This window comes from Carassius gibelio, chromosome B7 (genome assembly GCF_023724105.1).
Source record: "Carassius gibelio isolate Cgi1373 ecotype wild population from Czech Republic chromosome B7, carGib1.2-hapl.c, whole genome shotgun sequence".
Taxonomy (NCBI): domain Eukaryota; kingdom Metazoa; phylum Chordata; class Actinopteri; order Cypriniformes; family Cyprinidae; genus Carassius; species Carassius gibelio.
Window position 1 is genome coordinate 21,484,920 of NC_068402.1, and position 23,784 is coordinate 21,508,703.

Genomic DNA, 23,784 nt, shown 5'->3' on the forward strand with positions numbered 1-23,784 from the left:
AAATGTTGTTTTAATAACTTTTCCTGTATAGCCGGTGGGCTGTGACCAAGTGTTGGGATCAAAGTCCGCTTTGGATGCCTGTGGAGTGTGTAAAGGGGACAACTCCACCTGCAAGTTCTACAGTGGCCAGTACACCCTCCAGCACAGAGCCAATGGTAGGGCCCTGGCATGTTTCTTTCATACCTTCTGATCTTCTCAGACAAATCAGTATTTTGAAGAGAATGACAGGCATCAAAAGAAAGAAACAAGGAGTGAATCATTATAAAATAATAGAAAAATGCCTAAAGCAGCGGCTCTCACCTGGGGTGGTTCTTATTTTTATCAGTGTTGTGCTGTAATCAGTTGTGCTGATTAATATTTTAATGAAATCAATGGCACATTCTTTGGCAAAATATAAACGTTGTAACATAAATGCCTTTAAGCTCAATTATGGCATAATGCCTTTTGATCAATTGAATGTATCCTTTCTCAATTAAGAATTATTAATAAAATCGTACTGACCCCAAAGTTTTGAATCTTTCGCAAAATGATAGTGTATATAGGTTTATTTGATTCTTCTGATTTGATTAAAAAAGCTTGAGAACTAGTGCCCTTTAATAAAATATAATAAGAGATCATGGAGACTGAAAAAAAAATCTGTGACTCCTCAGACTTATTTTTAGAGCACTTACACAGCAGGAGCTCTTGCAAGTCTGGCACCTCATAGCTCTCCTCCGACTGAAGGAGGTGATAATGCATCAGCTCAAAGATTCCTGTTCCCTCTGGCCTTTAAAAATGCAGAAACTGCAAAAGTGAGCAGAAGTGAGCAAACCCATTTTCCCTTTTACTTTTCAGAATATTACCCCGTTGTGATGGTTCCCGCTGGAGCGAGGAGCATCAGGGTGCAGGAGATGGAGATCTCCACCAGCTACCTGGCTGTCCGCAGTCTGAAACGTGGTACCTACTACCTGACGGGGGACTGGACAGTGGACTGGCCTGGCAGGTTCCAGTTCGCAGACACTACGTTCAACTATCAACGCTCTTTCAACCGGCCTGAGACCTTGTACGCTGCAGGCCCCACTAATGAGACCCTGCTCTTTGAAGTGAGTCACCCCCGTCCCCGTCCGTCCTGACACCTGTTAGCGAATTAGCCATGACAGGGTCTTGGCAAGAGTAGCATGGCAATTCGGTCAGATGAAAACAAGACTGAGGGACAGTGGGTGACTGAGAGAGATGAGAATTAAATGTGGGAAAGATAGAGAGAGAGACAGAAGAGAAGGCACACAAATGAGTCAAATGGGCAGACGTCTCTGTTTGGGATTAATTGCACACCAGAGCCAACGTGGTCATTGTGACTTTCATCTTCAGTATGTAGAGATTCGAGATCAAACAATGCGACAATGTGAATGGCACTAAGCTTTGAACTTGCTGCACTGTGTGCTCTTGCTAATGGGCAGTGCAGGGCACAGCTTACATGAAGGGTGATGGGTATGGGTTCAGGTGACCTTTGAGGTTAAGTCATAGTTAGGATGCTTCATATATCTGCACAAATCTGAAATGTGGATAAGTTCATTTGATTTCAGAAGAATCATTTAAACCTTTTATCGACATGTGTTTTACTGTAGTAGTTCTGTGGGTTGAAATGTAATGTCACGTGTGCTCTTGGAAAGAAAATTTTTCTCATCCAAGATGCAGAATTATTTATATATTACGGTACGATCTGTTATATCCAGGCCAAGAAAAAAAAATATCTTGGGAAAACAGCTTTGCATATGTTGAGGTAAGTAAGATCTTGTGATAGTGTCAAGCTTTTGAGATTTATTTTTATTTTACCTCAAGCTTAAAAGAAATTAAGTCAAGATTTCAAGTAGATTGTTATGTCTATGTGATGTCAAAATATAGAAAACATTCAGTTAAAATGAGGAATAATGCTGTAGCACCAAACAATTCAATATTTATGCTGCCAAGATCTGTACTGTAACCAATCCAAATGTAATTGTAAAGACTAAATGAATCATTTGAACTCTAAGAAAAATTAACATGATGCCATATTTGAATGACTTCACCTAGCAATTAAAACAAATGCAGAACCATTATTTGATACTTCGAAATTTCTTTTGTTTCCAACACCTCAAGTTGTTAAAAATACATTTGGCCCTGATACTATTAGGTGTTGTGTAATTTGTACCAAAATTTGGCATGCTTCATGTAATACTCTTTCATGTTGATCTTATTTACTGGCCTTTGATCTGCCCAGCACTCAACCTGTGCTTTACCTGCATGCAGCATTCCCCTTAAGCCCACATGCCCTCTCTTCATTACCTTTTCCCCAGGGTGGGCGGTGGCAGCAGAGGTCTGATTTGCAGATGAGTGGGCATTAATCTCTCTAAGTATGCTCTGTAATTTCAAAAAGAAGAGGAGGGTAGAGAGAGATTAAAAGATTAAGATTTCTGCAATTGAACTCAATAGATCAGAGAGGCTTGGGGTCACGATTCTAGGGAAGCAGCTTGTCAATTATGCTTGGCTGGATCTCTCAGTTTAACCTGCAATGGAAAATGGATAAGTATCAGCTTCAAGACCCTTACTGAATGCTTAGGGAAATGCATTTCGAGAAATGTGAATGTAAATGTTGACATTGTTCCAGAGCTTGTAATCAGCTCAGCAATGTGGATTGAGAGGCACTAGACAAGACATTACAGAGCAGTTCCCTTCAAACTTGACGTGCTTCTTATTTAAACACTTTTTAGGATTTACTGAAGTATTGACATTGTTGTGGCATGTCTTAAGAGGGTCATACCAGTCCAGAGTGATTCATTTAGATGTGGTATCTGTGCCCACGATCATCAGTCGTCCATACATTTCTTTCTTCTTGACCGTTGGAACTGCTACACTTCTAGCAAGGGCACAGTTGGATTTTTGTGTAGTAACCCTATACTGAGAGTGCTTGATAATGAAGCTTTCCTAGTAGTCCTGTTCAACAGAGTTTAGTAATTACCTCAGATTTTCCATCATTATTCAGAATGACTGGGGTGAAAGATAAAGAGGGGGCATCTAGAGAGAGAAGCTCATTAGATTGAGCTTTCATTGCAACATAAGACAAAAGAGATTCAGGGAAGCCTCAGAAAACTTGCTTTTACACTATTTGGATGGGGAGGGATGCTTGGCATGTTGAATCGATGTTTAGAATTGTGATTCTTGTTACATATGTTAAGAGTGAAACGCTAGACTTCCTATATCAGGACACAGACATGCTGCAATGGGCTCTTGCGGGTCTTGACACTGGATCAGAAGAGGTAGAGTTTCCCCATGTGTTGTATTCAAAGTCAGATGGCTAGCCGGATCACGGATGGATCAGAGACCTCCTCCTGAGCTTGATTCTGGAATAGCTGCTCTGTGTTTGAGTGCCAACTGTAAATCTGGACCAGCTTTGAACAGGCTAGCATGCAGGGTCTCATGGACTGCTTCCAGGGCAATAGATTCAGCCTGGATGCTCAGTGTGAGTGTGAGCCAAGATACAGTATGTTAAAAAGTTTGCTAACTTGCCACTATGTTTTAATGTACTTGTTTTACTTCCTCTGGAAATCCTCCATCCATCAAATATCACCTTTGTTTGATTCACACAATATCTTTCTGCCATTCTGTTGATAGATTCTTTCCTCCTATACAGGTCTGGACTTACTTGAAGTATGTTCAGTTTAGTGTTAATTTCGTCAGACGAGACGAGACGAAATATGTTCATCAACGACCTTTTTTTTCATGACTAAGACGAGACGATGACAAGATTGCACCACTTTCCAAAAACGCTAAGACTAAATTAACATGCATTATTGTTGACGAAAAAAGACAAGACGAGAAAATGTTTTGTATAAAATAAAAACTAAGATAAAATCTCCATTCATTTTAGTCTACAATTGTCTCTGCTTTTTCATCAGCTGTTACGCCTTTAAAATATTCAGAACGAGTTTGCGGCTTCGCGCTGTTGCTCAAGTTTCAGGTCTCATACTCCTGTTACTGCCAGCCTGTGGCTGCAAAACGAAACTGCTGAACACACACCACCCGAAGCGAACACACACCAAGGTCGAAGGAAGAGGCTCGATATTTGTGTGTTATAGTTAGCAACGGTCTGTTATAAAGAAAAAAAAATTGTGTGTGCGTAGTAAGAATTCGTCCACACTAGTAATGATTGTCACTACTGAGGGAAATGTTGTCTGGCCTTACATGTTTGAGGCGATCTCCGACTCCAAATTGGAGATTATAATATAATCTCTATAACATAACATAAAACGTGTGCGGACGAGGTCGGACCCAACAATGTAGGGACTGCAGCATCTTGGATGAGTAGCCTCTGTGAAAAACAGGCATTGAACTGTGCTTGATTGACAAAGCAGTCATCTGTGAAATGTGCAGAGCAAACAGTTAAGTTAGAACTAAATTGCTGTGGTATTTCCGAATAAATTAACATTAGCCACTGGCCTCTTATATTAATGTTGTTCGGAAGCCTGTGAAATGATGTCGTTTTCTGATATCGATCAGCTGAACAGCGTTTTCTTGACATGTTTCCATGTTGTTGTTGCTCAGCAATGGCATGGACGTGATGTTGTCCGGTGGGACAGTGGGCAGTGCTCGGGGTGGTGACTGAAGGTCGGTGACTGAGTAGTTCTAATGTCCCATTTTTACGGAAGTAACAACAGCTCGTGAAAAGGCACAGCTACTTTATAAAGGCTGTGTGCATTTTACTGTGGACTGACTGTTTTGAAACTTATATGGTAGTTACATAGCCTCTAGACCTCAGTTATCATGAAAAAAGCAAGGGAATTTCAGTTTTGACAGTATGAGACCTTTAAGATTCGATCCTTGTTTAGCTGCTTTGTTTATACTTTCTATATATAGTTTGGTGGTTTGCCAGTTCCGGTGAATTTGGTGTCATTGCATTTTTTTTATTACAAATAGCCTGAGGAAAATCCCCATGTGGCAAAGTCTGAGTAAAAACAAAGGTCCTCTTCTTGTCGGAGAACATTTCCACTCCATTAGAGTTTTCCTCAGGTTGTCCTCAGTGGCCTTGGGCACGGATTTAGAGAGGAACTGGCTGAACTTCCTCTGTGGTCTAGTCTCACATAAATGACTACAAGATCTTCTCCAGGAACAGCTTCAAAACTATAGCATACAGGCCTACTGAAATATAAACATCAATGTAAAACTTGCTGGCAAATAAAGTCTTACATTAACCACTATATGAAAATATTCAGATTCACCCAACCCACAGTTTTGTCCACTTGTGCCATTTTCCAAGCTGACAAGCTTCAGTTCAAATACATAGACAGTGTAATTCAAGCATCTCTTTAAATCAGGGTCACTAGGAGCACTGTGGTGTCATCTCTCAGTCCCAATGGAGCTACAGCCACAAAACAGAAGCAGACACTCTGGCACCTTCTGCCTTGCTGGAATATGAGAACATTAAAAAGACAATCAGCACAACTGCATCCACTTTAAAAGTACAATTTCAGTCAGACTAAAGTAATGTTTTTAAACAACTGAAATCATACCAGTCTGGGTTTTGCATATTTCGGACTAATAGCTCTAGACAATGTGATTGTAAATTAATTTTCTCCAGCATGTATGTATCTTAATCGGACTACAAGTGGCCTCATTATTGTGTGCTCTGAAACACAGAGGTGTGCAAGTATGGGGTTAGCAATTTTTCTTTTTTTATGTTTTTGAAAATACGTTTCCTATATTCTGGCTGCTTTTATTTGATCAAAAATAAAAGTAAAACTAGTAAAACTGAAGATTAATTTTCAGCTTCATTATTCCAGTTTTCAGTGTCACATAATCCTTGAGAATAATTTTAATATGCTGATTTAGTGCTCAGAAATATTTATTATGTGTAATTTTTATTAATGTTGAAAACATTAAAAATAGTAATTCATCATGGACTGTGTTTGTGTCTTTAAGTATTCTTTTATGTTTGAAGAATGGCCTTTATTTGAAATAGAAATCGTTTGCAAAATTATAAATGATTTACATTTTTTTTTTTCATGAATTTAATGCATCATTGCAGAATCCAAATATTACATTTCTATCAGTTTCAACAAACCTTGGAACAATAGTGTATACTTGGATATCAAGAAACCTCTTGCTTGATTGATTTTACTAACCCATGACCATCTCTTCTCCTCCACAGATTCTTCTTCAGGGTAAAAATCCTGGTATATCATGGGAATACACTCTACCACATCCGGAGAAGAAGCACAACTACACCTGGTCCGTGGTGCGCTCTGACTGCTCTGCACCTTGTGCTGGGGGTGAGTGGATGCTGTATGTACGGTAAATGTTTACTTTGTCGACTCAAGTGTGAGAGAGCAGAGTTTCTATGGTTATGTGTCAGTACAGAAGGAAGTGTATTTGTGTATTCGTCCAGGTCCATGAAATGCACCTTTGTGAGCAGCGTAAAAAAAAAAAAAGTGCACCCCTCCTTCCTCCAGACCTCCGAATCACATTGGCTCATCTTTGTGGTTGTGGCTCCTCCATTCACAGTCAGTTGTCTGAGTGTTGGAGGTAGACAGACAGCACTATGACATGCCCAGAGCACAGATCTCTATCTGCGCTCTCACACAGTTTCATTCATGCTTTTCTTTAGCGCAGACCTCTGGGCTGCCCCTCCTGGCCTCTCACACTGACAGAGGCCCGGCTTTGTTTGCCACAACAGAAGCCACGCTACAGTACTGCCATTCATTCTGAGCTCCCATAATCCCCAGAAAGACTATTCACAAACAGTGTGCTCCGAGCTTTCCTTTTAAAAGATAGCTCAGAGGATGCATTAGTTTATCGCATGATAAAGACGTATGTTAGGCCGGTTCAGATGGATGGATCTCTGTAAAACGTCCAAAGAAAGAAGTTGTGTTCATGCTCACTATCTCTCTGTATCTCTTTCCAACTCTCTCTCAGGTCGGGTCTCGACGAAACCCATTTGTTTGCAGGACCAGAACACGCAGGTCAACTCTTCACTCTGCAACCCTGAGACCAGACCTGTGGTGGGCTCTCACCTGTGCAACACACAGCCCTGCCCTGCCTAGTAAGAGTCTATGTGTGTGTGTGTGTATGTGTGTGTGGGTATGTTTTTTTGACATATCAGGACACAACTTTGTATAATGCCATGGGTATGACAAAGGTATTACAAGGAAAGGTTGACTTATGAGGACATAACCCATTTTTCAAAACACTTATAAATCATACAGAATGAGTTTTTTTTGAGAAAGTAAAAATGCACAAAGTATCCTGTGAGGGTTAGGGTTAGGTGTAGGGTTGGTGTAGGGCCATAGAATATACAGTTTCTACAGTTTAAAAACCATTACGCCTATGGGATGAACCCACTTTTCACCAAAACAAACGTGTGTGTGTGTGTGTGTGTGTGTTACTCTGTCTGACTTCCTTGTCCCATGCTTGCTACTTTCCAACAGGGTTGGATACAACTGAGATTTTAAAATGTAGCTCCCTTTCAGTTCATGAGTTTGAGTATGAATTTGAATTTCTCACACCCAACACAGCTAGTTGAAAGTTTAATTGGAAAGAAATAAAATAGACCCACAAGTCCTTTTAAATTTCTTAAAAGTTGTGATATAATGGAAGTAGCAACATATTGTTTTTTCCAGATTTTTACATTCATCCTTGTGAAACAGAAAAAGAAAATAAATGTAGGGTGGGTACTTGGTTTTGTCAATTGGTTTTGATTTGAAGGAGGCAGATCTGAATGCAAGATTGCAGCTGATTGTGAAAGGAGCGAGGTTAATTGGATTCAGTGGTTGGAGAAGTCAGTCATACGTCACGACTTTCACTCAGATTCCACAATACGAAGAAAAAAAAGAATCACTGTAAGATCAAGTTATGACATTGACATTAAAAATCATGATGTCAAAACAAACATATGTATGAATGAATCATGAACAGTAAGAACAATATGCATTTAGAAAACAAAATGTGGATTTTTAATTTTATGCTGATCTCAAATATGTTATTTAGTTCTAATTTTATCTTCTCAAACCTTCCTTTTCTAGCTAAAAAGTGTATTTAAATTACATTTTATTTTAATTAAATGTCCTTAATTTCAACCCAGTTTGCTACTTCCATTCAAATTCCAAAATTTAAATGAAAATTGTTTACAGCGATGCTTTCCTGCACTATTGGTGGGCATGGTGCCCTGGTATGTCTGTGTGAAATCAGCTGTGTTGGCTTCAGCGTGAGCAGAACCCAGCTTAAAACTCTGAGAAGTCACGTTCTTCCTTGGGTTCTTTTCTCTGATTCATTCCTTAAAGAAAACAGGATTAACATAGCCTCCAGACAGGGACTGACTGTACCCTTACTGCCCAAACTCCAGCTCCAAGCCACAGCCAGCCACACACACACACCTCTCAAGTTATACAAACTCAGTACATAAATACACCAGATTTCACAATAAGGCATATATACACAACAAATACTAGTCTCTCATACTGTCTTTTGTTGAGTACAGATAACTACTACTCAAATATTCCAAGAACTGGAGCCATATTTATCAAAGACTCCCACCATATTTACAATGAGAGTTATGTGCTATAATTTGGATTGAGGAAGATATATGGGAAAAAGGCACCTTACAGAAGTTGATGAATGAATTGGATAGAGGCATTGTACTGTGCGAGAAACATGCTTAATGATCCTTTAGCGTGGAAAAAGAGAGAACGAAAAGCAGAGACCGTCTCTCTAGGGACCCTGGGAAAAACATTCTCAGTCTAGGTGTCAGAAACCTCCTCTGGGCTCTGGAGACTATAAAAGGAACTGCTCAAAACAGCCTTTCTCTGGCTGTCTCAAAGCTGAAGTCAATCTGCCGGTCCATCTTCCTTTTGAGAGTCCTGCTGCCATTCTTACAAGAGCAACACTCAGCTCCACTTGATTTACTGATCTCTTGCCTTACAGAGGCATCTACATACCCAGCATCCCTCACTTGCCAGGGTGAAAGGCATTGACGCACAATTCTGGAACTCAGATAACAAATCACCCCTCCCAGCTTTCCTCCCTCCGTCTGCCTCACTCTCTTTTTCTCTCTGGCCTTGCATCGTGTGAAATGTTGGCTGCGACCTATTATAATGTGCGGGCTATGGCGAGGCGATGCTAAAAGGGGAAATCAAGACCATATGATTGTTTCCTTACAGCAACAAGCCCTAACCGATTTGGCTTGTCCCATTCAAAGCCTGACAAATAGTCCAATAACAGTGTAATTGAAAACAACGGCAGGGTTGACGGGAGAGCAGTATGTCTGCGGTGGTGCTGGATATGTTGAGACAGACTGCACAGGTTCCCATCACTCACCATCAGTGTCTGCCTGTAACCCTAAGACATTTTAACTTGGTGAAAGGCTTTCCAGTAGAGATTACTAGTGATCCCAATCTCCTTCTGTTGGCATCACAACTCAATGACATCACCTTCCTGTGGGTCACACAATTGAGTTAGTTACCTTACCTACATTGGAAAAGCTATTAAAGGGAAAGTTCCTCCAAAAATGAAACTTCAGTCATCATTTACTCTCCCTCATGTGAAAAATGTCTGTTTCTTGTCCTTACAATGAAAGTCAGTGTCTCAGTCTTTCATAACAAAACAGGTCGTCCCCTTGGAATTAGAAGGTTCTATCTGCATTCCGAGTAGTTTTGTGATATTGAGCTTTAAAAAATTTTGTTCCATTTGACTGTGTAGATAGATTCTTATTGTTTTTTAAATAAAAAGTCCCAAAATTTACACAACATTAAAAAATGTATCACATAATGTAAATACATTGACACAGAATAATAATATGGGAATATTTTGACAAAAATGTCAGATAGAACCTTATAGTTCCAAGGGGATGATATATTTATATTATTTTGTTTTGTATTCTGCAGAAGAAATAAAGTCATACAGGTTTAGAATGACATAAAGATGAGCAAATGATGAGTTTTAATTTTCATCCCTTTAAGTGCTTTTTCAAATTAATGTTAAATCTTAAATGGCCTTGAGTTTTTTATTCTCTGTTCATGAGATTCCCACCATTCAAAATGGATTTTCTTGTCTTTGTGTAGGTCATACAGCAAGTGTGTTTATTGTTCATACAGAAAGGTCTTAAATCCCACAGTTACTAATGACCTCCCCCACTGTATGCAGAGCCGAGTCTGTTTCCCCCCATACTGAATTACATCACAGCCTTACGATATCAACTACAGACTCCGGGAAAATTATTTGTTTGAGGCATTATGTTCTTTGATTTATGAGTGCTGAAAAAAGGAAAACTAAAAAAAAGGGTGCAGGAAAGGGAAAATAAATACAGTGAAGGAAGAAAATATTTGACCCCCTGCTGATTTTGTACCTTTGCCCACTGACAAAGAAATCATCAGTCTAGAATTTTAATGGTAGGTTTATTTTAACAGTGAGAGACAGAAAAAAAAAAAAAAAAAAAATCCAGATTAATGCATTTAAAAAAAATATATAAATTGATTTGCATTTAATGAATGAAATAAGTATTTGATCAGTCAGCAAGATTTCTGGCTCCTAGATGTCTTTTATAACGAGCTGAGATTAGGAGCACTCTATTAAGATCCTAATCTCAGTTTTTTTACCTGTATAAAATACACCTGTCCACTGAATCGATCAATCGATCAATCAATCGATCAATCGATCAATCAATCAATCAACCAGATTCCAAACTCTCCACCAAGGCCAAGAACAAAGAGCTGTCCAGGGATGTTAGGGACAATATTGTAGACCTCCACAAGGCTGGAATGCTCTACAAGACCATCGCCAAGCAGCTTGATGAGAAGGTGACAACAGTTGGTGTGATTATTCGCAAATGAAAGAAACACAAAATAACTGTCAATATCCCTTGGTCTTGGGCTCCATGCAAGATCTCACTTCATGGTGTTTCATTGATCATTAGAATGGTGAGGAATCAGCCTAGAACTGCATGGGAAGATCTTGTCAATATTCTCAAGGCAGCTGGGACCATGGTCACCAAGAAAACAATTTGTAACACACTACACCATGACAGGCTGAAATCCTGAGGCACCCGCAAGGTAGGGATGGACGATATATTGCATGCAATTGTCACGCACATTTCGTCAGTAAAGCCATTCCCTAATTAGCGTAAATCGCCATCCCCTTCTTTCAAATGGAGCGGCATTTAATAGACAGATCCATAGATCACTGACAGGCTTTACTGACGAAATGCACGTGACAATCACATGCGATGTATCTCGCCCATCCCTACTGCAAGGTCCCCCTGCTCAAGAAGGCACATGTACAGGCCCATCTGACGTTTGCCAGGGAATATCTGAATGATTCAGAGGAGAACTAGGTGAAAATGTTATGGTCAGATGAGACCAAAAAGATCAAGCTCTTTGACATCAACTCAACCCAACTGTTTGGAGGAGGAGGAATGCTGCCAATGATCCCAAGAACACCATCCCCACCGTCAATCATGGAGATGGAAACATTATGCTTTGGGGGTGGGGGACAGGGCAACTGCACCGCATCAAAGGGACGATAAATGGGGCCATGTACTATCAAGTACCAAGGCATTGGAAATGGGTTGTGTCTAGAGACTAGACACATGACCAAGGCAACAAAGGAGTGGCTCAAGAAGAAGCACATTAAGGTCCTGGAGTGACCTAGTCAGTCTCCAGACCTTAATCCCATAGAACATCTGTGGAGGGCGCTGAAACTTGGTGTTGCCAAATGTCAGCCTCGAAACCTTAATGATTTGGAGAGGATCTTCAAAGAATCCCTCCTGAGATGTGTGCACACCTGGTGGCCAACTAAGAGAGGTCTGACTTTGCGAAGGGGTCAATTACTTATTTCACTCATTAAAATTCAAATCAATTTATAACTTTTGAAATGCAGTTTTCTGGATTTGTTGTTGTTGTTGTTGCTGTTCTGTCTCTGTTCAGATAAACCTACCACTAATATTTATAGACTGATCATTTCTTTGTCAGTGGGCAAACGTACAAAATCAGCAGGGGATCAACTAACTTTTTCCCTCACGGTAGACCTTTGGAAATGCTTCAAGAAAAAAGTATTAGCATGCATTCAAAACAGGAGAGAAAGACAGAAGCTTCTGCTTATCTTTCCAGCAAATATCTTCAGTGTTGACAGGTCTGCCCATATTTTATTATGGAGCAAGAGAGGCCGCATCCCTGTGGAAATTGAGCACGTCTAGCTGGCCAGGAATCGAGCGCTAATCTCTGGACTATGGCCTACAGGACTCAGTTTGACGACGTGCTCCCGGCTGCAGATGCTGCCCTGCTGTTTCTGTGAAGCATGGAGTGCGGTGACTTCAAACACAGGATGGGCCCAGAAGCAGCCAGCTTGATTTGTTCCCTAAAATGTCACGAGAAGAAAAATGCACATGCCTTAAAGGCTTTTTTCAGTGCCCTCTGAATTTTCCTTCTTTTCTTTGGGTTTCTTAGTTGTGTCGCATGATTGCATGTTTGCTTTTCTCTTCAACCACTGTTCGTTAAGCGCAGACAGATTTAGGAATTTCTTAACAGACTTTTGTAGAATTGACCACCTTTTTGTGAAGAGATTATTTCATTAATTCAAAAACATTAAATCTTACTCACCCAGAACTTTTGTGTACATGATCACCAGAAAAGAACAAAGACTATTGTAATGAACAATTTCATACAACCAAACATAGCTAAAGTGGTTAGAGCACATACTTTGGTCTGTTTAAAGTAATATTTTTAGCAAAAATGCAAAATGTTGCGTGGGTTTAGGAAAATACATGGTTCTCTGAGTGCTCTTAAACACACAAAAGCTTCCAAACCCAAACCATTCCCCAAAGAGTGCTAAAAATTCAGCCTTTGTCCCACTGTACGACCAATGGTAGCTTAAATTTCATTGAGTGATTTGGAATGAGTATCTATTATGGGTGCATCATTCTGGGTAGACATGGAGAAAATGCCAGCAAAATCAGACCGTTTCCGGAAATGTGATGCAGTCTGCAGTATTGTCCCCAAAGATATGTCTTCTTTAATTGTATAGCTTGAAATATGCGAGTTATTGAAAGATTCCAGAAATACAAAATTAAAACAAGCACCAGCAGTGGTTTGCAGTGAGGCATGGCAAGTCAGCTCTTTGACCAACGACACATTGTCATTTATGTGGTGAAGAGATGACGAGGGGGAGGGAAAAGACATAGTGTGCTATGGATCGTGTTTCTTCTCTCCATTAAAATAGCAGTTTAACCATCTCCCTCCAGTTTGTCAGATGGCTGGAGAGAAAATTAAAGGATGGCTCAGGTCTGTGTGAGTGGTTGGGTGGAACTGGGTCTTCTAAGAAGTCGACCCGGGGCGTCTGTACGGTGTTGCGGCCACGGTTCTCGTCATAGCTGTCATTTGCTCTAATCTCTCCCCAGACTGCCCAGCTCTATTTTAAAGCCTCTTTTCATCCATAGCCAAGAGAAGCAAGGACATATTTGCAATCTGAGCACTGGAACCAAGCTTTTCTGACAACTAGTGTTGAGGTTTAGACAGGTTTGGGTGTTTTTTTTTCAGACATAAATACACTCTGAATTTAGTCAGTATTTTATTATGCCATATTTATTATCTAAAGTTAACAAAATCACCATTATTTGTAGTCCAAAAAAACAACAACATCTTATTTGATGGAAGACACACATATTTTACACCCATTTTTTGGGTTTGTAAAAAATTTGGGTTCAGTAGGATTTATTATTATTATAATTTTTTTTTTTTAAGAATATTGATAATAATATTAAATATTTCTCAATCGATAAATCAGAATATTAGAATGTTTTCTAAAAATAGAAAAGTTATTTTAATTTGTAGTAATGTTTCACAATATTATTTTTTTTTACTGTGTTTTTGATTAAATGAATGCAGCCTAGGTGAGCCAAAAGTCAGAAACATAAAAAAACAAACAAACAAACAAAAAAACAACAAAATAAAAATAATAAAATGAATGTCTCCAGACGTTGGAATGCTGGTGTATTTATTAGTTTAATTAAACATACCAATATTTAAGAAAAATATGTTAAGTACTCTCCTGGTTACGAAAGTATGAGCTGGATAACATTTTCTGTATATTCTTTATGCTTTAGTTATTCATTGTCTGTGTTTTAATGTGCTGATAAATCAAATTTATACAGAATGCGTTTAGGTGAGTTCATCTTGTTTGTGTTTCCTTCATTTTACTGATACTCAAAAAAACAAAAACAAAAACAAACAAACAAACAAACAAAAAGGCTTCTTTAATGTACGGGTTTGTCAGTAATTTCACCAAGAGGCTGTAGCAGCTTCAACTCTTTTTTCAACTGAATGGTTGGCCATAGGGGGGCACTGTTGCAATTTCACAATAATGTGTAGAAGCACTCATATTTTATGAGTATTCAGAAGGCAGACACTGATACATGCCAAATGTTGTTAATCATATTGCTGCAGTGAAACTGATTAATCTATTACAGAACCTAGGAATGGTATGTTATAATGTGTATGATGCAGAATTAGAAATCGTTTTTATGAACTCTCTTGATGTGTCTCTAACAGTCCAGTTCTTAGGCTAGAAACTTTAACTTATAGGATAAGTGCATGTTTGTATATGAGGATGTGAGCCCACAAGAGAGGGAGGGTGCAGACAAATGTATGCGGTCTCTTCATTAGTCTTTCCATCATGTGGTTTACAGAGTAAATTGGTCACAATCTAATATGTAGATTTGTTTGAAGAAGGCTCTGTGTGTGTGAATGTGTCTCACATGTCTGTGCCGTATGGGTGTAAAATGTTCTCTTCCCTGTTAAAATGTGCTGAAACGTTCAAACACGAGGTTCATGTCTGAAGGTCAAATCGTTTGTCTTGCCAGTTGGACGACAGGTAAATGGGGAGTGTGCAGTAGAACATGTGGAGGTGGGCAGCAGACGCGAAACATCCGCTGCATGAGGAAGGTGACATACCAGCGGGAGGAGGTGGCGGCTCACTCCTTATGTCCAGTAATGGCTCCGGCCCAACTACAGCCCTGCAGCACACAGGCATGTCCTCCAGAGTGGAGCACCGGCACCTGGTCTCAGGTGTGTTTACAGAAACATGCAACCTACATAACATCTTTTGCAACATTATTATAATGTCTTTACTATATCAAATAATTTGTCTTTTTGAACATTCTCTTCATCAAAGGATCCTCGAAATTCACATATGGACACAAATATGTACCAAATACCACTCAAGGTTTAACACAGATAATAAGAAGAATTATGTGATTTCTTGATTTGCAAATCAGGATATTTTAATAATTTCTAAAGTATCGTGCGACAAGGAAGACTGAAATAATATCTTCTGACAATTCAGCTTTGCCATCACATTAATACATTTTAAATACATTTAAAGAGAGTTTTTTTGTTTGTTTTGTTTTTAAGTTGTAATAATATTTCACAATATTACTCTTTTTACTATAGTTTTCAACAAATAAACGTGGCCTTTGTAAGAATAACTGATTTCTTTCTAAATACAATAAAAATTATACTGATCCCAACGTTTAAAGTCAGGTATTTCATGCAGATTCTTTTCTGTTCTTTAGTAAAATCCCACAATAATAAAAGCCAGGTCCTTAAGAGCTCTCGCAGTGCATTTTGTATTGTGGTATTGATTGGTTTGTCTCACTTTAAAATGTTACATCCTTCTTGATAGTTACAGAAATAATGTAAAATATGTCTTTCAAATTTTAAAATGAACTTCAAGTCACCCTTATGTACAATAAACCTAATGTAAGCTAACTCTCTTTCCTTCCATGAGGCTAAAAAAGGGCAATTTTAGCTTTTGTTCCTGTTCTTTTTCTTGCCCTTGTGTAAATAATCAAAACATAAAGTTTAGTTGTCTAAACATGCCCAGAACATGTTTCTGAAATTCTGCTATAGAAATCTTTCCCTAAATGACAACACAGGCGTATCAAATTTTGAAAGTGACCGAAATATGAGGTGAAGGTTTGAGATGCCCAGAAAAACACAATGGAAATGCTGAAACACTACTGCCCCCTGCTGTTATTGCACATGTGGCACATTGTGCTCCATCTGTCTTACTGTTGCATTGCTCTCATTAAGACTCTGTTCTGCATATATTGGACTTCTAAAAATGTCCTCTCTGAAACTTGAGTGATTTGGGAAAGTGTAACTTTAGACAAATGACTACTTCACACATGGTTTAATCTAATGTTTTGTAATAACTTTAACTTTAAGTTTCCAAATACACACAAATAGAATGTTGAAACATGTTGCCAGAGTTTATTTCATCATTAGCAGCAATGCTGAATTCTTGAACCTTTTTTTTTTTCAGTGTAATCTAATGAAATATGTTAAATCATAAATCTTTGAGAAGATTTTGCAGTAGTAGTTAATACTGACTGAATTCCTCCTAAAGGTCAGGTTGAGTTCGCACCGCCTGTCTCCAGAGTTCATATCAACTGTTGTTTGAGGTGAACTGTATGCCACTGTGACCTTTACAATGTTTAAACTAACATCGCCCAAAGACCACATGAGAGTAACTCTCTCTCTCCGTGTTTGTCTTTCTTTCTTTTCTTCTCTCTAGTGCTCTAAGACCTGTGGGCGAGGGTTGAAGAAGCGCAGTGTTTTCTGCAGGAGCACCGATCCAGGTGCTAGGGCTGTGGTGGTTCCTGACAGCATGTGTAAATTACACCTAAAGCCCAAAGCCCAGGAGACCTGTGTGCTGAGCCGATGCCCCAAGAATGAGCGTCTTCAGTGGATAACTACCGCCTGGGGAGAGGTAAGGCCCCTCATAGGAATATCAAAGGTTATGTAGAAGCATTCACACAAACAGTACACATGTAGCATATGCATATATTCACCCATTTAGCCCAAATGAAGAAATCATTCATGTGCATATTAAAGAGACATTAACATGGAAATCTCACAATGCTAACTTATGCTATGCGATAACAATGCTATCCATTTCCAGGCAGCACACAACCCACTGAAGCCATGGCCAAGATCATGGCATTGTTTTTTTAATTTATTTATTCACTTTAAAAGGTTAGTTCACCCTAAAATGAGATTTTTTAAGATATTTTTGATGAAATCTCTCTGACCCTCCCATATACAGCAACGCAATTGTAATGTTCCTAGGTCGGGAAACGTAGTAAGGACATGAGTAATCCGGCCCTTGTGACATCAGAGGCTTAACTTCAATTTTGTGAAGTAGTCAGAATATTTATTTTGTGCACAAAGAAAACAAAATTTGTGTAAATTTATTCAACAATTCTTCTTCCCTGAGATTCTGTCTTCCGCCATTTTGGAGATTACCCAAGAGCATAATCAATGTAATCAGCGTTGTTTATGCTTAGGGGAAAGTGTGCGTATGCATTGTGATACTCACCAAAATGACTTAAGATGGTAACTCTGGGGACAAGAATTGTTGAAAAAAGACATTATTTTTGTTTTCTTTGCGCATAAAAAGTATTCTTGTAGCTTCGCAAAATTTAAGTTGAGCCACTGATGTCACATGGACTGTTTTACCGATGTCCTTACTATGTTTCTGGACATGAGAACATTTCAGTTGCATTGCTGTTTAGGTTGAATGAAGGTCTTATAGGTTTGGAACGGTATGAGGGAGAGTAATTAATAAGAAAATTTTCATTTTGGGGTGAACTAACACTTTACGGGTTAAAAAAAATAATAATTTTGAATTACTTTTGTAGCGATATACTGTTATCGAATATACCAATTATCACATGTAAACGTGCTGTATGATTTCATCAAAATAAAAAAATGTCAAAGATGTAAAAAATGACAGCGGTGAGAAAACATCTGATCTTACCAATGTGTATATGTTTGGAGAAGCTATGCAATTCCAGTCAAGTCACGCCACATTTATATACTTTACACAATAGTATTCGCTATAGAACTTTTGTCTAGATTTTTAGCCTGATTTACAGTTTAAAGGGGTTAACACTATAGTTACCAAAAGTCAAAGCCAATCTACAGATTTAAATTGAGAGATTTCACTGAAAATCACATTAGCGTGTGACAGGCTCAGATTTTATAGCTTCAGACTATAATTTGATGTTGTGAGCCGATTTTCGTTTTTTCATTTAGTGAAGGAGGCATAGTAAAGAGGTGAATGTATCTTGTGAAGGTTTGTTGTGTTCAAATTGACTGGAAAGTCTGAAATGTTTTGATCCTCAGTCGTATGATGAGCACTTTTACCTCTACAGCCATTTACAAAGTCAGCAAGTGTTTGATTCCTAGTTTTTAAAAATCCCTTTAGATTTAAAAAGTTTAGTGTATTCCAGTCTTGTGATGTTTATTCAGAAACAAGCATTTGATTCCAGACGGCTAAGTGGCACTGTCCATTCTGCATTTGTACTTCAGCATCTCTCTCCTACAGACTAGCAGCATTGTTAACCCGCTGCTATGGAGGAACGAGTTGATCTTGTAGTGAGGGTGTCAGGAATATTTGTGTGTGTATATATTTATTTAACTACCTTATCATCTGATTGTCCGGTTATTTAATGCAGTGTTCAGCCTCCTGTGGAGCAGGAGTAAAGAGAAGAGAGCTGCAATGTGGGGAGAAAGACTCCCACGGAGGCTATACAGAGTTCCCAGCAAGGAGGTGCAGGAACCTCCGCAAGCACCAAGCGGACCTTGAACAAGCGTGTAATAATGGCCCCTGTCCAGAGCCCCCACCTCCCCATCTCCTCCAGCCTGGCCCAGACAGGGGTGGCACTTCTGTGACTCTGGGCTGGTACTCCTCTCCTTGGCTGCAGGTATGAACATCTTGCTTATCACAACCAATCAGGGTTCTGTTCTGTTCTGTTTCTATTCTGCTAGAAATCGAATCTGACTGCCCTGTATGTGTGTCTTTCAGTGCACGGTGTCCTGTGGTGGTGGGGTGCAGACACGTAGCGTTCAGTGTCTGAGACAAGGGCGTCTGTCAGTGGGCTGTTTACCTCATCAGAGACCCATAAGCTCACGGGCCTGCAATACACATTTCTGTCCTGGTCCAATCCTAGTTCCTGTCCAACCTCCCTCACCTACACTTAAAGGTACCTTTACCTGGTTACCTTTAAATGTTCATTTATTGATTTAGAAGACACTTAAATCCAATGTACACTATTGTTCAAATGTTTGAGGTCAGTAAGGCTTTAAGAAATTAATAATCTATTGCTCAAAAGTGACAGTAAAGACATTATTAGTTACAGTATAATAACATTGCTGTTTTTTTAATTCTATTTTAAAGTTTTTATTTTTATTTTTATTAAAGAACCCAAAAAAATTGTCTTAGTTTTCACAGAACCATTAAAAAGCACAGCTGATACAAAAAAGTGCTTTCTTAAGCACTAAATCAGCCTATTAGAATGATTTCAGAATGATTCTGACCCTAAATATTTGGACTTTAGTGTATATATTTAATTACAGTTAGTGTGTTATCTTTTTGGGTCTTCCTGAAAATCGAACCCAAGACTCTGGTGCTGTAGGCAGTAATACATATCAATTTATCCTAAAGAGGTATTAAAATGAGATGTGCTTCAATACAAACTTCAGAACAGAACCAAGAAGAAAGTGAAATTGAGATATTTTTTTTTTGTGTAGTTATCAGTGTCTTGCGCTGAAATGGGCTGCCATTGAACAAGACAAAGAGAAGTGAAGTGTGAGCTGTATTCTGAATCATTTGCAGAGGTTTTGTTAGGCATGTGGAGCAGTCGGCCAGTAAAGCTTTATAATCTAGAGGTTAAAAGAGTTCAGATAAGGAGTTGTGCTGCAGATTCAAGTATGAAAGGCCTGATCTTCTCCAAGTTGTACGTACATCTGCATGACCAGACTGTCATCACAATAAGAAGTGAAATGTAGAACACAACCAGGAAACTAATTGTTAGCTCATGGATCAAACCAGCAACTTGGTTGCAATCCCTGAGTATCGAACACTACACCATTCCAACTTTTTACTTTAACTCTTATCTCACTCAACAGTACCTGTAATGCCTGAATGGGCTTTCCCCGGAATGTTCATTGGTTATGACATTCTACTGAGTGTTGATTTGTTATGAACTCTCATATCTTGTTCGGTAGCTCAGCTGGTGGAGCATGAAGTTAGTAATGTCATGGGTTGGATTCTCAGGAAACATATACTGATAAAATATATTGCTTTAGATAAAGCATCTGCCAGTTGCATAAATGCATGCATATTTCCCACAGCCACAGTGTTAATTGTTGTTGTTGCTTTGTTTACATATGCATCGTATGCAATTATCAAGCTTGATAAACATCAGTGGTGTTTACACTTATTCATTATGTAGTGGGAAAAACAATGCCCTTTTTTCTTGTTGATTTGGAACCACATTGGTAGGTCAAATGACTGTCTGCCGTGATTGAAATAAGAAACTGAAATACATTGTGTGATTAAACAAAATCATTTAAATGAACGAATCATAATCGTCATGTACTGTACACAGCTTAATTATAATGTTAATGAAAACATAAAGATCTTTCCTCCACAAAGAACAGAAGTGTGTGTTTGTGTGTGTATAATTGTTTATTCTCATGGGAGAACGGAGTGTGAGGGTCTTCAGAGCGCAGGTCAGGTCCTTATCGGTATGCTGGTGCAATATTTCCAATTGCTTTGCAACATCCCCACAATGTCTCTATTCAGAGTAAACAACACTTACAAAAACACTGAATGTTTGTGTTAGCACTGTTGTTTTTAAGGGTAAGAATAAATAATAGTCATTATGTGTCTTTCCATTAACAGAAGACCAGCCTTGCATTGACTTCTTCAGCTGGTGTCATCTGGTGCCTCAGCATGGCGTTTGCAATCACAAATTCTATGGTCAACAATGCTGCAAGTCCTGTTCCGCCAAAAGACAGTAGAGGAGAAGATCTTCCCATGAACCTCCTCACTGACTCTGAGATCTGAAAATCATTGTCATACAGATAACCACTATGGACAAAGTTGATATTTGCCAGATGTGGTAAAGAGACATTCCACTGGACCATGTCTTGAGAGATAATGAGAGACTGGAATCCAAGGAACTCGAGTAACTCTGTACGTTGGAAAACTGCGCCTGGATCTGGCTTCATCTGTGGTGTATCATACCTAGAATTGTGGTTCTTCAATAACCAATCTGCAGAACATTTATATTGTAAATATCTCTGCTTGTTCTTTTATGATTGGTGACGTGACAAAAGGTTAAAGCCATTAAGAGACTTCCATCATCAGTTCATTTGTATGCTACATTGAAGACCACCAGATGAACATTGGTGTGACTGTGTGCATCTGAAGTACTGTAGAAGACTTTGAGCTCCAGGTGAACCCATGAGACTCTGTTTACCAGCAGATCTATACAGAACTGAGGCATGATTCACACAGCGTTCCACTGCACTGCTTTTTAATGATTTCATCAATGTATACATGTTCTCGATGCTTGTCCGTTGCTTTGTGTCTTGATGCTTTTTAACCTCTTGCATGTGAGTGCTTTTTTGTGTCGAGTTAAGAGAAGTTGAATGTTTGGCACAGCTCATAAATGTCAGTTTCAAAACAGTGGACCAATCAGAAGAAACCAAGGGCAGGACAAACTTCAGAAATAACTGTTCAGCATTTGTTGGAGGAAGAGTTTATCTATAGCCACTGTGATAAAAACAACATTTCACACTGAACAGCTCTTCAGCCTGTAATCATTTAGACTAAAGGTGTGGTCACATTTGTGAAATTTTGCATCAGAATTGTCAATTGTCTAATGTTAGTAGTGTAGTGATGTATGAAGCACAGCTCACACAGAAGTAACTTTCAAACTAAGCGACTTTATTTGTTTACGCAACAAATCCACGTTGTACGACTTGAACCTATTACAAAATCTGATCGGGGAAATCATTCTTCCCTGTGCAAAAGTCTTGATCACATGGATTCCTATTGAAATGACTGAAATTTGATGAACAATGGTAATTGTGACCACACCTCAATACTGCCTGCTTTGCATGACTGCTTTAGTTTGAATCAGTGAATGTGTTGAATCAGTATTTTTGGTGCAATAAGAAGTGCAGCGCACATTCTCATTCCATCATCTTTTTTTTTTTCACAAAATAATTCAACTTATATATTTTATTAGTTAATGTGTTTACTTCATTAAAAAAAGAAAACACACTATGTTCTTATATGTATATGTATATATATGAACTACAGTAACATTTCCTCCTGTCAAGAGAGCATGCAGGCTTATGATTTTAATACACATTACCATGCATCAGTTTTCTCTGTGAAGCTGGTGTAACCTGTAAGGTTGAATCACAATCCCACCTGATTGCCACAGAAGACTAAAGCAGACAAGATAGATTCATCATAAATGAAGATCAGTGCTTCTGCTGAAATATATGGGTCCATTGGCGGATGAACAAAGTTTGTGTATGACTGCCAGTATGTGTGTGTGAAATTTGTCTGCGGTTCATGCAGCGCTGTCTCCCATGCGGTGTGCGAGAGGGTTGAGTTCGTCCCAGATGTGTGTCAGAGAGAGTAGAGTAGGTTGCTCTCAGTCACTTTGTAGGGACCAATTAGTGTGCAGGAGTGAGTGTCATGTTCAGGAGGAGGAGAAGCTAACAAACCCAAGCCTCTCAGGACTTGGGACCTCATCTCAGTTTACTTTGTTAGTGCTCTTCCTCTCTTTCTGTTTGCTGCAGTTGTTGGGCCACTGTTTTGTTCTGTGGAGTCTCACCTTAGTAATCCTTTCCCAGGGTTCAGGTATGACGGTCCGGCTCTGACAATAAACATTGGAGCAGATGGCACATGTGGTGTAGCAGAAGCACTCATTCTGTCTTCATTTCATTCCGAACACTTCATTAACAGTCCCCAACCCCTTGAAGGGACATTTGCATACACTAATAAGTTCAAAAGGTCACTTTTAAAAGTAGATGTTGCACTGCAGGGTGCCCTGTCCTTTTTTCCTGAACCATTTTAAAGAGTACTTTCAAATAATAGTTTTATAACGTCTGGAACTCAGTTAGTTTCATTTGTTCATTGTTTTTGACTTAAAAAGTGCTCCTAATCACAAACAAACATAAAAGTATATTGTTTAGGCTTGTTGTGATGTAACGTATGTTGTACAAATGTCTTTCATCACTGTCTGAATTGAAAAAGTGTGTAATTTATTATATGTCAAAAATAGTTCCTGGGCTACAGTGTTGTCTGGAGAGGAGCTTTCCGCATAATAGCACACTGCAAGTGTGATATTTAATATTTTCACTGAAAGTTTTATAATAAAAAGTATTTGATTTACTGTATTCCTCTAGTGATGCTTTTTCCACTAGTGCTTGGAGAGATTGAGATGAGTACAGGAAGCCTTTGAATGATGAAAATGCTGCAATATTTAAGGAATGAAAAATGATTTGCTGTCATCACAACAAATTACTATGAATATCAAGCCAGAAGCAAAGTGGATTTTAGACAAAATACTCCCTAGCATATTATCGACAAGGAAAACAGACTTGTTCTCTGTGCAAATATAAAATGTTATTTCAAATGTGCCACTAAGGGACAGACATAATAATATAATAAGCTATAAACACATGAAAAAAAAAAAAAACCCTCTGATACAAATAGCAATGTTTCCCAACCAATTGTAACATTAAATACCCCAAACATTCATATGCCTCCCTTTCCTCTTTGTGTTTCCGGCAAAATGTTCCTGCATGTACTAAATGCCCTAGTAAATCACACTGAGTTTGCTTAAGTCCTCCCTTGACACTCTTGAATATCTTTTCTCCTCATAATATGCACGCATTTGTCATTTGTGTCATATTT

At 38.8% G+C, this 23,784-nt stretch overlaps 1 protein-coding gene across 2 annotated transcripts in view; it reads left to right on the forward strand.

Moving 5' to 3' along the window:
- LOC127961098 (A disintegrin and metalloproteinase with thrombospondin motifs 18-like) overlaps positions 1-23,264 on the forward strand; it is a 62,663-nt gene extending 39,399 nt beyond the window's left edge. For both annotated transcript variants that reach the window (XM_052560037.1, XM_052560038.1), the window contains 9 exons: positions 32-155; positions 835-1,082; positions 6,161-6,281; positions 6,925-7,051; positions 14,855-15,059; positions 16,570-16,764; positions 18,515-18,763; positions 18,865-19,042; positions 20,746-23,264. In XM_052560037.1, coding sequence (XP_052415997.1) covers positions 32-155; positions 835-1,082; positions 6,161-6,281; positions 6,925-7,051; positions 14,855-15,059; positions 16,570-16,764; positions 18,515-18,763; positions 18,865-19,042; positions 20,746-20,864 — 1,566 coding nt within the window. In that variant the 3' untranslated portion in view covers positions 20,865-23,264. The remainder of the gene's footprint in view (positions 1-31; positions 156-834; positions 1,083-6,160; positions 6,282-6,924; positions 7,052-14,854; positions 15,060-16,569; positions 16,765-18,514; positions 18,764-18,864; positions 19,043-20,745) is intronic.
- Positions 23,265-23,784: the final 520 nt, after the last annotated feature.